Source organism: Pararge aegeria, chromosome 12, assembly GCF_905163445.1.
Source record: "Pararge aegeria chromosome 12, ilParAegt1.1, whole genome shotgun sequence".
NCBI lineage: Eukaryota > Metazoa > Arthropoda > Insecta > Lepidoptera > Nymphalidae > Pararge > Pararge aegeria.
Window position 1 is genome coordinate 9,201,214 of NC_053191.1, and position 17,360 is coordinate 9,218,573.

At 34.6% G+C, this 17,360-nt stretch overlaps 1 protein-coding gene across 1 annotated transcript in view; it reads right to left on the bottom strand.

Moving 5' to 3' along the window:
• Window positions 1–582: 582 nt before the first annotated feature.
• LOC120628435 overlaps window positions 583–17,360 on the bottom strand; it is a 58,861-nt gene continuing 42,083 nt past the window's right edge. Inside the window, exons 8-25 of the mRNA XM_039896807.1 lie at window positions 13,741–13,894; window positions 12,141–12,302; window positions 11,731–11,830; window positions 10,938–11,076; window positions 8,838–9,016; window positions 8,462–8,541; window positions 8,226–8,372; window positions 7,995–8,102; window positions 5,989–7,894; window positions 5,790–5,889; window positions 5,454–5,688; window positions 4,948–5,345; window positions 4,083–4,273; window positions 3,826–3,961; window positions 3,518–3,645; window positions 3,295–3,425; window positions 2,587–2,760; window positions 583–2,218 (exon numbers count right to left, since the gene is read on the bottom strand). Coding sequence (XP_039752741.1) covers window positions 2,072–2,218; window positions 2,587–2,760; window positions 3,295–3,425; window positions 3,518–3,645; window positions 3,826–3,961; window positions 4,083–4,273; window positions 4,948–5,345; window positions 5,454–5,688; window positions 5,790–5,889; window positions 5,989–7,894; window positions 7,995–8,102; window positions 8,226–8,372; window positions 8,462–8,541; window positions 8,838–9,016; window positions 10,938–11,076; window positions 11,731–11,830; window positions 12,141–12,302; window positions 13,741–13,894 — 4,615 coding nt within the window. The 3' untranslated portion in view covers window positions 583–2,071. The remainder of the gene's footprint in view (window positions 2,219–2,586; window positions 2,761–3,294; window positions 3,426–3,517; window positions 3,646–3,825; window positions 3,962–4,082; window positions 4,274–4,947; window positions 5,346–5,453; window positions 5,689–5,789; window positions 5,890–5,988; window positions 7,895–7,994; window positions 8,103–8,225; window positions 8,373–8,461; window positions 8,542–8,837; window positions 9,017–10,937; window positions 11,077–11,730; window positions 11,831–12,140; window positions 12,303–13,740; window positions 13,895–17,360) is intronic.

Sequence of the window (17,360 nt, forward strand, 5' to 3'; positions counted from 1 at the left end):
AACAAGGCCAGAATGATGTATATCCAATCTTGGGGCTTTTAAAATTATGTTAGTGAAATGCAGCTATAATTCAGCAACTGAAGTAATACGTTCATGACATCCATAATTAATCAGTCTTTTAAAACAATAATAAACGTAATCACAGATTTACCCTTGTAACAGCGCAATACCAGTTAAAAATATATTGTTTTCTCGTTAACAAAATAATGTGTTTACTAGTATGAAAGAAGAGTAAACTACGATTCTGAATATAACTACGATTCTACATAGTTATAGTTAGTACAAGTACATAGACTGTTATTCAAGTAGGCTGCCTAACAGGGCAACTAATGAGTGCGGTGGAGGGAGTGCGTCTGGCGGCCGGCTGGGCTCTGCTTGCGCGCCAATACTCCCAATGAGTATACAAAAAGGATAGCGCACTATATACTCATACAACATAGCAATCATAAAACAAGAGTTTTGATATGTTATAATAGTCAATAAAAGAAAAAAAAATTAGACCAATATTAAATAAGCCTGGTACCCTTCAATTGTTATTACAAAATTGAATATTAAACCTTGTTCTGCTATTTTATAGGTATATTTTGTAATACCTACGGGTAATAACTAGATAATAATATTATCAATAAATAAATTCTGATTTAGGTATTTTCTCACTGGCCCACTTTAACACTAAAATTATTGGTGAACTAATTCGAGCTAGTTTGCATTTTTTACAATATTTATTTTTGAAAGGTTTCATTGTTTGTTAGGAGTAATTGTGTCTTAGGCGCTGTCTACTAATCTATATAAACACTTAATGCTTCGCTTTTTACGATAAAAAAAGTGTAATATTTTATCCAGCCTGATAATAGCTCAACCTCATATATAGTGCGTTGAGTTGCATTGCATCGACACTGCTTCGTTTTCGTGCTTTGCGTTTTGGCTACAATAGGTTCTGACTACGCAAAACAACGCACTAATAAGGCATTTATGGTCAGCGGGTTGCGGTGGCGCGGCGTCCCGTATATATTTTGACGAATTGGAGGGCATACAGCGAGCAGGCCACGCTACCAGGCGCCTTTATGACAATATGGTCCTAGAAGGGCAGACGCAACAAACAAACAAATGCGCCGCTTACTTGTTTTCTAAATGCCATCCCCTGATATCTGCCGCAGCTCTCACGAAGCTTTGCCACTGGTGCCAATCCTGTTGTACACAAATCTCTAAAGTGAATTAAATTGACAGAACAACAAGTAGTGCCATCATTTTCATTATGTCATTTTATATCATTTTCAATCTGTGGATTACAGCACTATTTTAAGAACTGTCAATTTATCGAGATGTATAGCTACAACAGAATAATTGGCATCATTGGAACTTAATTTTTCCAAAACTTTGTTGATCTACGGTCACAAACCGAAAACTACATTAAGCTACAAAATTACTCATTTATAGGCTAGCGCTCGAGCTCTTTATACACAGAACAACACAATTTTATAATATTCTGCTATGGGAATTCATAATTAAAGTGGGCTGGTCTCACACTTATTATGTTCCGGGGGTCTATCTCTAAAATTAAAAATAGCTAACTTAATAGTTCAGCAAGTACCTACTAAAGACAAGTAATTTGTGCAGTTCAAATGTTTCGATGAAACCCTTTTTATTCAGATAACTTACATACTATCAACACAATAAATAAATTATTAAATAAGTTAGATGTACTTACAACAATACTGAGATATTACATGGAGAAATAAATTACTATAAAATGTGTATCGTTCACAATGACAATAATTATAACTAATTGACCTCTAACATCAAATCGGTCCAGCGACCTTTCAAGATCGTCTTCGATTATTGACCCACCAGACAGTTTCTGTTGTTTATCCAATCCATTCCTCGGACCGGTAACAACTACGTTTTCATTTAAATCAACTTTTCGGCTACCACTACTACTAACTTTTGGACCAGGATTATTATTTTCTACGTTTACAGTTTCATGATTATGTAATATGTTTTTTTTACAATGCTGGGGTTTGGCATCTTTTTTTGTTATTTCAGTTCTTAGTGGGTCTTGTTGTTTACCGGATCAGAGCTTTTTATGAGATTCACTACTTGAACTCTTAAGAGAGCCGTATCGTCTGTTTCCAGGGACGGTCGAAGGAGTGTCGCGATCCAAACTCGCCGCTCTCAATATGAGACCTCTTGAAGGCAGTAAAGATGGCCCAGGTGTTGTCTATAATTAAAAATACATAATGATAACAAATGAAGTTTCTGTAGTGCGAATTCACAACAGCTTTTGAGCATGAATATTGCTCATCATGTTTTGAAATTTTTATTGTATTTCAAATTATGAGTTTTATAAATAAGCAGACAGATATTAAAATCTATCTGTGTGGTGAAGACAAATCAGAACATAGCAATGGGTATTAATGCTTACGATCGCAATATAACTGTTGCCAAATTACGTAGTTTAAGATGAAACATAATGAATGCTTAAATTATTTTATGTATAGTTTTGACAAGTTCGTGTCCATAAAACCAATCAAAACTTCTAAAAGCTCGGAAAACCAAAGAAGGGTTAGAAGAGAGGTAAAAATATACCTGTTCTCCGACGGATCCGACACGATACTGTCGTCGGCCAGTGTCCGCAAAGGCAGTCTCCAACGAACGGTGCGATGTGTCGCTCGTCTGTGATAGCAGTTGTGTAGTAGAACTTGAATCCTCCATGTTGGAGAGGTCATCTGGGCTGTCTTCACGCTGTGGGGTATCGGATTCCTGAACACCAAGTATTTTAAATTTGGAATTGGGAACTACCTTTTTTGAATTCCTTTTTGAATGGTTTTTATGAGGCATAGTACCGAAATGATAAATCGCTTGGCGGTACGTCTTTGTCGTCTTTGTAACCAAGGTGATATGCTACTTATCAAACCCGTGAAGGAATCTACTAAGTTGCAGTGCAATTGATGAATAGTAGATTTTGGTACATATGTATGTAGTAGTATTTATATGAAATCGAATTTAATCATTAACATCAGAAGCAGCCTAAAACGTTAATTGATGATCGCTTTATTAGAGCGCGGCACCGCACACATTTTCTCACCTTCCTAACACCAGTGCTATCATTTTAAGGTCATCTGTCCAGCAGGCTGGAGGTCGTTAAACATTACGCTTAGCGATTTGCGGTCACCAGAACGCGTCTGCCTCATCGGCCATAAGTTCTACGTCAGACATGAACCCACTTTCTGCTGATTCAACTTGCTAATCGTGTGAATTTGTCGTACCTACAATTTTATTTAAAGAAATTTATACCTCTTCTAAGTCTCTTAAAGTTGAAGGATAATGATGTCGTCTGCCGTCATCTCTTTCCTTTTCCCGTTCCCTCTTTTCTAATTCATCGGCCAGCATCATTACTTCCCAATCACTTCCACTGCCAGCAAACACTAAAAATTTGATTTGTCAATTTGTAAAATCAATTTTCGATACATAGTAAAGATAACATATCATATCAATTTTAATGAAAGGGTTTACATACCTCTAATAGGTGATTCATTTCCATGACTAGAGAAACCACGGCCTCGTTTAGAGTTACTGTCTACAAATTCTTCGAATACCGGCGTGCGCGGTACTGACTCGGAATCACTACTTGATGATGTTGACGTACTAGAAAAATTTATATTATTATAAGTGGCTAGATATAAAAAAAAATTAAACAGGAAAAAAGATTTTAAATGCAATAGTTTGAACGTATCATAAGATTGACCGTAAAAGGTTAATTATTATTAGTCAGAAAAATGGGCTACGTACGAAAATGAAGGAAAATGATCATAACTATTGTAATACCTTTCACTCCAACTAAGGTCGCTGCCCATATCCAGCACCACATCATTGCAATTTGTGTTCTTTGATGTAGCACCACGGTTATAGCCGAAGAAAGAACCTAGACTAAATTTGCGTTGTTGCCTATGTGATCTTTGTTCTGTAAGTAAAAAAATACGGTAAAACCTGATTGACACACAATATAAAAGGTCCAAAACATGATATTCATGTATAACAACAATAAAACATATATATATTTCATGGACATATTTATCACTCACTTATATCTTTTCTTCCCGTTTGATGCATTCCTGTGTCCACGGAAAGGGTTTTTTTTATTTTGCTCTTAGTGTTATCGAGATGCGTGCCGAAGAATTGAAAGGGATGTATTCCTCGTCTGCTAGTTCGGAGACTAGATTGTTCTGGACTAAGTAGCGAACGGTCTTCGGAAGTGGTATGCGGTGATAATGGCCTGCAATAGCAATATTTAAATGTTTATATGCTTATAAATGATACTTTTTTGAGCCTCCCTTTTGTCCCCCCTTTTGTTTGTTTTGTTTGTTTGCATGCGGGAGATCGAACTCTGTCCCCCCGACAGAGTTCGATCTCCCGCATGCATCTATTAACATTTTGGAGATACGTGCCTTTTTATTTTAAGCAAAAAATACACTTGAAGGGATAACGTCGTAAGGAAACTTGGCTGCCAAAGAGCTCTCCATAATGTAGAGAAGACGTTTGGCCTGCGTGGTAGTCAAGAGCCTAGCACATGTCTCTCATCTCTCAATGACATGAAATGTTTAAAAGAGAAGTTATTTCAATATTTAAATAGACATTCTTTTATACTATTGATGAATTTTGAATGACATTTGGTTGTAATTATTAATTTATTTGTATTCTTTGACATGTGCCCATATAAACTTAATTGTAATTTATTATTTTGTTAATTGTATTGTGTTATTATAAACATTGTAATTGCCAATATCTTAATTGTACCTAGTAGTAACAAATTAAAATTTTAAACACTACCCTGAAAACAATTTGCATGCCAAATTTGGCGTGGTACAGTTAAGATCTGCATATATTTTTTTCCTGTAACACCTATTTACCTGTATCAGCAAATAAATAATGTAAAATTTATAACGTCACCTTGTCAAATCTTGCAACTCTAATGTTTCTTGGTTACTTTGATCATCCCATGATTTTCTTTGTTTCAATTTTTCAGCTCGTTTTCTCGAATAAGTACCAGCTTTCCCATCTAAATTTAAATCTAAACGTTTCGATTTGCTTACAGTCCAGTCGTCTTTACTAGAAGTTTTACTTGCTCTATTCGATAAAGAATCTGCTAAACTTTGTAGTTCTGAATAAGAGAGCTTTGTTAATTCTATTCCTTCAGTAATTTCTGTAAGTGTTTCTTCCGTTAACTCTTCGTTAGTTACAGTGTCTTCGGGCGATTTTAGCGAAATTTCTTGTTCTAACAATTTAGGGTCTTCATCAGTTACTTCTGGTGGTGAGGTCGTAAACACTGTATCTAAAGAGTCACCTCTCTAAAACATAGTAAGAATTATATTATTTATGTATATTGAAACGATCATGACTGTTGTGGATTTAGCTAAATAAAAGATACTTAAATTCTACAGAACTAAGATTATTACCATAAATCCTTCATCGATGACAGATATATTATCGTCACTTCCAGAACTAGTATTTTTCGATTGCTGTTGGTTTAGTGTATTACTATTACTTTTATTTAATTCTGGCATATCCGAAAACGCTGTTTCTCTCGTCGACGGTACTGATAGACCAAGTCTTTCTAGTTCTTGTATACGATTTTGAAGCTGACTTATTATTTCATCACGTTTGCGAACTTCGTTTTCTAAACTGTTGAATCTTCGGAGAATAAAATAAATTAGTTACTATTAGTATTATTTTTTTATCTTATATTCAATTGAATAAGAACAGTAATATTATTATGGTAAATTGCAGTATACCTTTCCTGAAACTTTCCTTGAACTTCGTGTAAATGCCCTTGTATTACTTGTTTGATTCCAAGAAGCACTTCACCGAAGTATTCTTGTTCTTCAATAGAACCTGGAAAAAAGAGAAAGATTAATTAAATATATTTATGTCTATTATGACATAAATATAATAAACTAATGTTCATTTTGTTAAAATAATACGAAAATTTACCTCTTAATAATTTTCTTTGATTAGCTACTGCTGATATTATCGTTATTTTGGATTTTTCAGAAGGTACTCGAATATCCTCCGGCCGGAGTGATTTATAATCATATGGCGGTTCAACATTATCTTGCGGTTTGTTATCGATTCCTACATTAGATTCAAAATTTTGTGTATTTGAAACAGATTTTACATTACAATTATTAATTTGATTTTGAGGAGGTAAAGGAGTTTCTTTAGTATCTGATATAGTTATTTCTGGAGGAGATGATTGGGTTAAAGAAGAGGCTAAAGGTGTAGTAACAGTGAATACTTCGTCTGTGTCATCTAAAGGTATACTGGTAGGAGGCGAAGGTAAGGTATGACGGTGAAATGTTACACTTTTTGAAAATTTGGAGTGTCTTGCTGCATACCCTTCCAAGGTTGGTGCACGAATTAATTTTCTTAATTCATTGCTTTTTTCGGGACTCTCCGTGGGAGTGACATCTTCAGATAATTTCTTTAAAATAGACTTGAGTGTGCGTCTTTCAAGTGTTTCATTTGATTCATGCATTTCTACTGTATCGGAAGATTTTCGTTTGAATTTTCGTTTGTCCATTGTACTACCTTCGGAATGACTTCTTGTAAGCGTATCGGATAGTAAATCTTCTGAAGATCCCGTGCAGTCTAGACTTGAACTTCTGATTTTAATCACTTTTTCAAGTTCTGCCAATTTCTGTCTTTCGTTTAATATTTTAAGTTTTTTAACGAATGGTAGACCACCATACTCTGGAGACAGATCATCTATGGATCGGTATTTTTTGTCTTTTGATAGTAAACCACTGCCTACTGTGGAAGGTATTCGATCGTTTGACCTAGTAACACAAGTTTGACCTTTCTTTGGCGACATAGTTAGCAAATCCAAAGATTTCTGTTGGACTGGTTCTAACCCAGTCGATTGGGAAATCAGCGAACTGTCTTTCTTGTCTGTGTCACTTTGAATAACAGTATTATTGTTGTCTATTTTAACAAGTTCTGCTGTATTTATTTTAGGCACACAAATATTTGATTCCAAACATCCAACGACAGGCCTTTCAACTGTATTCTCTTTTTCACTTTTATCCTCAAAACTAGATTTACTATAACTTTTTGATTCCCCAAGTATTGCAGCTTTTTTAAGTTTATTCCATGGTTTTTTATTTTTTGTTTCCTCTTGGGATTCTTTTCCCTGTACCGGATTTATTTCAACAGAAGCTTTCTCACAAATTAATGTTTTACATTTCTCTGTGGAAGATGTTTCAGTTTCTTTTGGCGAAGTCCCACTTTGCAATATTTTTAATTTGTCTCGAAAAGTCGATCCCATAGACTTAGCAGGTGATTTGATTTTACTTACGACAGAGTGGGGTATAGATATTGTATTTACTTCAGTTTTTGGCGTTGGTTCTACGAAAGCAGCTGGTTTTTCGCTGATGTCTTTGTTGAGAGGCTGGCATACCGCCGTACCATCACTTTGAACTTGTAGAATTTTATCTTTAAAACTAACTTTCGGTTTAGATGTTCCATCACTTGATCCCGATGAGTTTTTCCTAGACATTTTTGTCGTTGGGCTTTGAAGTTTACCAGGTGAACTAGATTCTGACCCTTTTCTTAAAGGACTTAAATTTTTTACAGTAGGACTCAGAGGGCTTTTTATTGAGCTAGGACTGATTGTTTCGGAGCTGGATGGTTGATTACTAGTAGTAGGTGTTAATTGATTTTTTTCTCTTTCATCTTTTGCTTTAAGCAACAGTAATCTTTGCAATAAAGGAAGCCCTGCACCAATTACCTCTGGTTCTACATCAGGTGCAGAACTTGTTGAGGGAATAGGATGCAACGCTGGAGGTGATATTATTGATGATGTCGAATTTCTTTGTTTCGCTACCTTTTCTTCGCGATCCTGAAATATTAAGTTAAGTTTGTGTTAGTTAATATGTCAGTTAGTTAGCATGCTAAATTATGTTTTTATCTAATCATGAATATTTATATTATGTATGCACCTGTTTCTCTTTAAGTAACTTAAGACGAGATAGTAATGGTAGTCCAGCGCCTATTGGAGAAATTATTTTTTCACCATCTTTGCTTCCTGAAGTTGTTTCACCATTATCCTAAATTGAAATAACAAAAAGTAAAGTACAGTAATTTTATAAGCTACCGTACTGAAAAAATTAATCGACAATCAAGATACGATGGCCTACTCAACTAAACCAGAATATATTGGTAAAACTTACATCTTGATTCTGGTGTTGCGAGTCATCACTTTCAACCCTCGGCATGCGTCGTAATTTGGGTTCACTGCTCGCCAACGACTGAAGCTCTAATGATTCGCCCGATCGTCGCCCCACCCGGGATCTACTGCGTATTGCATTGCGAATTCCCTGTTCAAAGATAAAAATAGCTTAAGAAATAGTAAGAATTCGAAATAATCAGACAATATGCTATAACTTATAAGGCTAAAAAGACTAGCCTTGACGTCAGTTCTAAGCTTGTGGACTATTCGTTTAGAAGTGCTGTCTTCCCCTCCAGCTTTATCAGGGCTTACTTCACCTAAAACAAAAAAAAGACAGATAACAAGAAGGCATCCATACGAAATTTAGTGGGAGCTATTTCTCTGTGCATTTTATTTGCAAATTATCCCATAATCTGTATAAGTAAGATTTTAGCGCCATATCACATTTAAGATAGGTCGAATATCAATAGCTATATCACAAACGGGTAAAACTTATGTATATGGCTGTATACGTCACAAATACTACAGCCACATCATAAACCCAGTATACAAGCTTTTTAATAGTTTATGAGCATATATATTTATATATCTTTGGTGCAAATGAATTTCTTACCTGTCGTCTTACTTTTGACTTTCTGCCTTGACATATTTTTCGCCTCTTGCAAACGTTTTCTGCCTAAGGTTTGCAGTATATCTTGGGCTTCAGGATAGTCCTTCATAGCAGCTAAGACATCTTCTCTCGAAAGTGAAAAGAGTTCGGAGTAACCAACTGATCTGACATCTGCTGTGCGTCTGAAGAGATGAATAAAATGGTTATTCGAACACCGTTGGTTTCCAAAAACATCACCGTTGGGGCCTTTTAACTTTTGTAGAAAATAAATAGTCAAAAAGATTAAAAAATATCTTCAAATATTTTAGAGTTGGTCTTATTTAAAATTAATAACTCTTTCTGTCAACTTACAGTTTTATAATAAGAATTTTTATGTACTAAAATAACTTAATAAAATACGTCTTCGAAACCACCGCAGCGATTGTTTCAGATACTGGCAGTATTGTTCCTTTGAACGGTCAAACCAATTCTTTGGCCAAGGTAACTGCCAGCTCTAGGAACAAAAGTAGACTCGTTATCTCTGTTTGACAGTTCTTTAAGCTGGATCCCCCTTTCCCCGCTACCCTGAAGTCTCACTCAAAAAGGCACAAAGATGATACTTTTATCAAGGTTTTCATATATGTGCCTATTGACCTGCTCGGCACTTGTACAAGCCGTACCCACCATTGATGAGGTCGCCTGAATGTTGATGCTATAGGTTATTAATTATAGTATAAACATGGTTTTAATATGGTAAAATATATCAAGTCTCGCGGAAAACCAGAGTACAATCTATCTCCATTCTAAATTTGAGTTAAAGTCAGTAGTTTTTGCGTGAAAGAGTATCAAACATCCATATATCTATAAATACGTATATCCTAACAAACTTTCCCGCTAATAATATCAACACGTATGTGATCGTATCGATTCATAGCCGTGATTTTTACTCACGTAATCTTCTACAGCTATTTAGGGTTTCACCGAAAACCGAATAACACATAAACATTAAAGATGGGATATCAATAACCATAAAATCTTTATGCGTAAAATAAAATACTCCAAAATTTTTATGTTGACATTCATAAAAAGGTTTACAGTCGTAATTTAAGCACCTGTTAAATGCATCGAAATGATGAGCTTAGATTTAAAATTTTATAACATTTAAAAAGGCGGAGGATCTCAGTAGATTACCTATTGATTTTTATATTGTGTGTTTTCCGAACGTCGAATATTCTGAGGCTACTACGATCGAGTAGGTAATTCTTTTTCATTTGGCACAGGAAGCTTACCATTGAAATTTCTGTAACTTTGGTTGATGAGTTATTGCCAGTTATGCTTCAAGGTATAATTTTCTTAAATGTTTTGAGCCTGCTTTATAATTTTAGCATTGCGAAACAGTGCAAATATACTTATAAAGAACTTTGTTAGTTTGATTGGTTCTCCTTATTGATTATATATTGATATTTTTGATGATTTTTAAAATATACATTTGATTGTTTAGCTAAAAGACAAGTAAAAGAAAAATAGACTATTCAAGCAAGTTCGTTAATAAGTTTTATGTGGCATTTGAAGTTCCGAACACTGAACATCATAAAGTAAAAACCTTTATAGGTTCACTTTATTGTCTATCTTTCCGTCCGTCCCTTAGTCCATGTGTCTCGGCTCGGCTGTGGCCTTTGTACTCGGTAATGGCTTTAGGTACTGAGTTCAACTTTATACTAAATACTAAAGTCTTATTGGTGTAAAAAAATCACGTTTCTAGTTTAACGAAATGAATAGATTTTTAAACTGCCTTTCAGAGCGTGTATAGAATTTTTAGTAAAAACTGAAAGGGTACTTTTTAATGACGTTTACAATCTTGAAATTTGGCACCAATTTCGGTTTTTTGGCACAAGTGAAGACAAATCCAGAATTTAATGATTCCAATCTCCGTGTTGTGTTATTGCCATAATGTATTAATCATCAAGTATCACAATTATTATCAAAGGGTTTCATATGCATATACCTATTGTAAAAAGCATATCTAATAAATCCATGCACCTTTCTGACGTTTTAATTGTACCATCACTAAGAGTTAATAGTATTGAATGCCTTTGAAATATTTCAGTTTAGAATACAACTTACTTGTTCAAGCCATCAAGGTTTAATATGCCGATTTCGCCAAAAAAATCACCCGCTTTCATCGTAGTCAAAACTCGGCCGGTCTCTGATATAACTTCTAAAATACCATCCGCTATTATAAACATCTCGCGAGCAACTTCACCTAAAATGATAAATTAACACTGATTACTTTTAAGTGGACATATGGGTAAAATTGCGTTAACGCCGACCAACGCTGCGTTTACCCACCACTTTACGCACAACGTAGCGTTGGTCGGCCTCCATTAAGGTGGAAAGATGACGTCTAACGACTTGCTAAGAGCCGCTGGTAAGAAGCAGCTCAGGGCCCTGGATTTTTAAGCTCCGTACGAAATATCATGATATGTTTGGACAGCATTGGACATGATGATGATGGATTTACAATAGTTCTTAATTTACCTATCTATAACGAGTAAGATGTTACATTTAATTTTAAGAAGTATTTTACACAAACATCAGGTTTTATAAAAATAAATTCACTGATTGAATGATAATCATCATTCTTAGTCTATTATAAATTTTGCAACTCATTGGCTCCCTCTCCCAAACTAACTAGAGCTTATTATGCCCCGACTTAAGACAACTAAGCGTCCAACCTGCGTCCCGGACGGCTTTTAAGTTAAGTTTGCATCCAACCACGTAATAGTGTTTTATTAGTTTGAGAGGCTAAATACAAATTTTCTCTTTCGTATGTTTGTTACCATAAAGTAGCGATGTTCTTGGACCTTTATGAAAAAGCTACACTAAATGTGATAATAAAAACATAGTCTAATGTTACCTTTTCTGCATATTGAATCTCCTGGCGTGAAAATGTACGCCTTCATTTTCAGAACTAGATCGTGAAGAAACTCGGGTTGACATTCTTGGAAAATTGTAACCTGAAACAAAAGATTTTGCGTAATTATTACATTGAGTAATAAAGTTAATATGGGTGCGGTCAAATCAGCCACCGAAATTCAAGCAACAACAGCGTTATTCTATCAAATTCATGAAACGTGGGCGCTCGCTAGGCAGCTACAGCTAAGGCAATTAAAAAACTGTATATATTCGTTACTAAATATAAAATCCTACCTAAGAAACGAAACAAAAAATTCCTTTTTTAATTATTGGTAACAACACTGTTAGAACGTTTTTTCGAATATAATTTTAGTACCTCACATTACAACACGGTAAAATTAGGCAGCATACCTTTTTCAATACACTCAGATTCACATGCAGAGCAAGTTCAGTCTTGAGTTTGTCAGGTAATAGGCCGAGGGCTGTGTTGATGTCACCGCCGCCTTGTATCCTCCCCCGAGACCAAGAGTAATCGTACCATCGAAGTACACGTCGTTTCATGCCTCCTGGGACCTGTATACATTTTGTATTAGTGCATTAGCTATGATATATCTTTGAATTTGTGTGTTAATGTTATGCTATTACATAATTTTATTACATGTACATGTGATCATCACGTCCATTACGGTGTAATTGCTTAGTAGAGGTCGTTTTGTGTACTGAATTTACATTAGAAAACAGAATGTGTCTCTTTCTGTTTTCTTCCCACAACAGGGCTACATAAAGTGTATTCTAATCAAACTAATAAACAAAAAATATCATCATAAATCGTGTTCTCTGAAAAGTGACAGTACACTGTGAAACCTTGTTGCCGATGTTACATTACAGAGTAGTAATAGGGACAGTTTCTATTTGAAATATTAATTATTTCACCAACTATCGCGTTAAAAACAAAGTCGTATAACACAAGTTGTTGGTTTTAATATAAACGGTTGGTTTTAATATTTGCTACGAACGAGCTTTCTGGTATTATTTACTTAACCCTGTTTATTCGTTTATTATCCATTGATTATACTGATGAAATACTGATTCAGGAGAATACTTAAGTCCTACTTATGCATAAGCTTTAAATATAGTGTTGAAACACATTTATTCAATTGAGGTTACTTTAAATTTATTAAAGGACAAGATTACTTGGAAATAGCCTGATCAACATTGAGCCACTTTTGAGAGATTATTACAATTATTAGCAACTGGTAAGTTTCTTGCCAGGTTCATCTCGACAGAATTTGCCGAAGGTAGAGTAGTAACATAATCCAGGACTTTATTGAAGATATCAGATTTCTTATTAAGAATGTTACGAAATAATCGTAATTGCCTCTATTTGTTGTTCAGGCCATAATATAATTTATTACTCCTATCATATTGAAAACTATTTGTTGTTATATTCCAATTCATTTCATCTATGTGTCTTCGACAAAGAGTATTTCATTCAAGTACACGAATTACTCAAATATTTTGATTTCTGTTTAGACCGAATGCCTTCAAACAGTCAGGTCAAGTGTAACCACTCTTGCTTGTGAAGTGAAAAATACGGAAAGTAGGTACTCAACGCTTGAACAAAGAATTTTCGTCTGTAGCTGCGGGTCAAATGTATTATTTAAATCGACTTGCATTCAGTAGTTGTAAAGAGAAAGCTTTACAGGTTGTATTTGAAGGATGTATATTTTCAAATTCCATTCCAGTACCCTGAGACATCTGTGAGTAAGAGCTCAACCCACTGCCAATGCCACTTTGCATGTGGTTGATCTATGTTTAACTAACTCTCATTTATTATTTGGTAATGCCGATATAGAGAAAGCATTTTATAATTATTAATAAATACAGACCACAAGAGTATCTAAAATTGGTACTGTATGTGTCATAAGTGTTACTTATTAGATGCTAAAAAAGTTAAAAATTTTTTTTTTTTTTAAATTAAAAAATTTATGTACTTTAATTATTCACTTACTTTATGATGTCTCATATATGTCTTCGCACCATCTAACAGACGTTCAAACTCGAGTCTGTTTGCATTCCTATTCGTGATAACGTTGCCTACTTGTCCCACGATGGTAGCAAAGATGAAAACCCCAATCAAGTAACTAACGATCGTGAATATGTATCTGTAAAAGGATTATAAAATGAACAAAAAATTCAACTCTACGTATTTTTGATCTAAACAACATTGACACTTATAACTAACAACAATAATTTAAACATATACTGGATACAAGAACTCAATAAAACTAAGAATATAAAATTAAAAATTACTTATTAAAAAAAAACAAAAAACGAAAAGTGCAAAGTTTTCGAACAGTTGCAGCATAAAAATGTCAAAAAGTAAAGGAAAAAAGCGTCAAATTTTACCAAATGGCGGTTTCAAACAATGAAGGCTGTTCGAAAACTTTCAAATAGTCCCCGTAAACTATCAATCGATGAAAAAAAAACGCAAAAAGGAACAAATAATTAAAAAAACAATTTAATGACAAAGGAAAAGTTTTATTCACATCAATTGTTGTTACCCGAAGTTTTGTCGCTGCGAAGCGAACAGCCCCCAAATTTTCGCCGCCGCCATTTCAAGTTTACCTACTATTCGTCAAAATGGCTGTTTTCCTCCAAAAACTTTACACAGACAATAGCTGCATATAGCAGCAGTGCTTGTGTTGTTTGAAACTAAGTTTGAATCATACAACAGTTTCATGAACATTACAAATGAATCATACCACTTTAATTTGGCTTAGTTTGTGGATATTTTTCCGTTTAGTTTACGATTAGAGCAGTGAATCGATAATGTAATTTATCTTCATACATTTATCTGAGATTTTGGAAACATTACAACTTAGTGTGCGGATAATATAACAGTTGGTATTATAATTTAGCAAGCTCAATATTACTCGAAGGTGCAAAAAGAGTAATTATGTGTTTAATTTTTAAGCATCAACTTACCTTCAATCAGCCTTTGTGACAATTGGTTTTGGTTGTTATATTATCTTATATATAATGCACAAAAGAAAATTGATATCGTTTACCAGCGAGATGTTATTACGTCTAGAGCCCGCACTATCCCTAAAAGACCGTTCGAACTAACGGACGCCCACGGACAGTAATCAAATTGAAGTGCTGAATGTTGGCGTGTATCTTAAAGCTTGAGATAATGCGGGCTATCATTTTATCAAATGAGTAACTCTGATGGTTATGCGCTCTTGTAGTCATTAGTTAGGCCATTTGCACGCACCTGATATATGCGGTAGTAAAATCTCAAAGGATGATCCCACGATTTTCCTACTTAGTATTATAATAAATGGACAACACAAGCACCGTTTTTAGATTTTTGGAAGAACTTTTAACAGTCATTCCGACGAGTTAAGAGCAAATAATCACAAACCTACTTTTAGATTAAACCGATCGCAATTGGTCAGATAATGCTATGGATATAAACGGTTAATTTTGGAAAGAGCTTTTATTTCGATCTCGTTAGGATTTTACTCTTACAAAGCCCTATATGGATTTGCTAACAGATTTCATACTCCTACAACAAATTATGATATTTAATTGTAAATAAATTAGGTATAATAATACTTACCGAACTCGTTTCGTTTATAAAATCAGTATGGGCATAATTTTATTATTAAATAAGTACAAAAGAAGTAATTATGAGGACCTGTCGGTATAAAGGACAGCCATGTCATTTGTCGTGAGGACACACGGGCTAATGTAATGCCAAGGCGCAGCAATAGAAGTTTTAACCGGCTAAGTTTGTTGTGGGCTTCTTCTTAGACCAGGACGCGTTTGGAACCCTCGTAGCTTTAGTCTCAAGTTTACGAATATGATTATCGCCATCATTATCATGTAATGTACGCATCAAGTGCCAACTATGGGCCTACTTGAATAAAGATATTTTTGACTTTGACTTTGACTTTTCACATACTCTTTCAATGCGTACAATTAATTGAGAAACACACGAACGGAAAAGGTGTATCTACGCATATTTAAATAAAAGACGAGATCATCGGTACTCGTTCGTCTTTATTGCAAATACTTGCACTATCTAGTACACGTGACCCCGATATCGTATTGACTTTCCCAGAAATACCTACGAGATGCCGGCTCCGTTAACAGTAATATACCTTTAGGTAAATATGAGCTATCTGCGTCTCCCCTTCTCTGAGGTGTCATGTAATGCCTTCCAATGATGTAGATTGCACCAAACATGAGGTTTGCGTAGCTTTCATTGAAGTTAAAAAAAAATATTGTGTAGGTACCTACATAATTCCACTAATGTTTATGAGACCACAGAACTAAGAACACACAGAAACCGTGTACACGACTAATATTGAAGCATCAAAAGCCACTCAACTTTAGTAGTTTTTCTCTAACAGGCGGTTAGTTTCTTCATTCCATTTAGCTGTTAACAGTAATTAAGTTACCTCTTATGTTCTAAACCTTTACTAAAATTTGGAAAATGAGAAAAATATTGTGAGCTAGCAACATTCCGAGGGTGAGTAGGAGTAAGACGTGCGCGGGGCGTTTTAACTGTTTTTGTGTACTGTTTAACTGTTACTGTGTATGCACTTCATGCATTAATGGCTGAATGAGGGTTCTGTCTGTTCTTTATTCTATGAATCAGATTTTTAATGTCCAAAATTTAGCACTTGCAGACATCTTATTAAGGAAGGGTTAAGCTTGGACTTCTTCTCGGGGCTTCGACATGTAAATACGATGATTGCTTTAAAAATAATCATTATCAAATGTTCGTTATAATAACCGGGGCTTAGCATCATTATATACATTTATGTATTATTGATATTAATTCTATAGTTATATATTTTTTTCTATATTATATTGTAAGTTTATTATATGTATATATAGGTATATATGCAAATATATATGTTTATTTATATGCACCACCTACTTCTCTTCTTGAGCTGCGTTTAACGCCTTAAGTTGCCTGGAAGAGATCGCTATGTAGCGATAAGGCCGCCAAATTGTATCCTTTTTGATACATTTTTATTTATAATTTCACTATATGTTTTTGTGGTGTACAATAAAAGTGTATTCATTCATTCATTCATTCATTCATCATCTTCACGAGGCTCGCGGACGCCAATAAACGCCAGTAAACGCCAATTTACGAACTCCAGGATGGTAATGATGATAGTGTTTGCTGACCGAAAACAAACTTGCAAACAATTTTTGTCACAACTGTTTGGACAATGGGCACCAAATACGAGGAAGATTTCACATTTTTTGGAATCTTTGTTAAAATTATTCAGAGGCTTATTTAGGTTAATGTTTTATTAGGATTTTATCAAATTTGTGTTAAAGCGATTAAAATAATGGAGCCTAAGGAGCTTATCGTTACTCTTCGTGAATAAACGGTTACTAAAGCGTCACTTTCATAAAAGCTTCAATTTAATATGCTTTTAAAAGGATTCCCTTATAAGAAAAGCGAATTTTTAGTACATTATTTCTACAAGATTTCGCTTTTATCTAGTTGATGATCGGCATGTCAGACGACGGATTTTTGCGAACCCAGTTTACGCCTGGATTTCCAAGGATTAATAAGAAAAGAGCTCAATCAGAAATTAG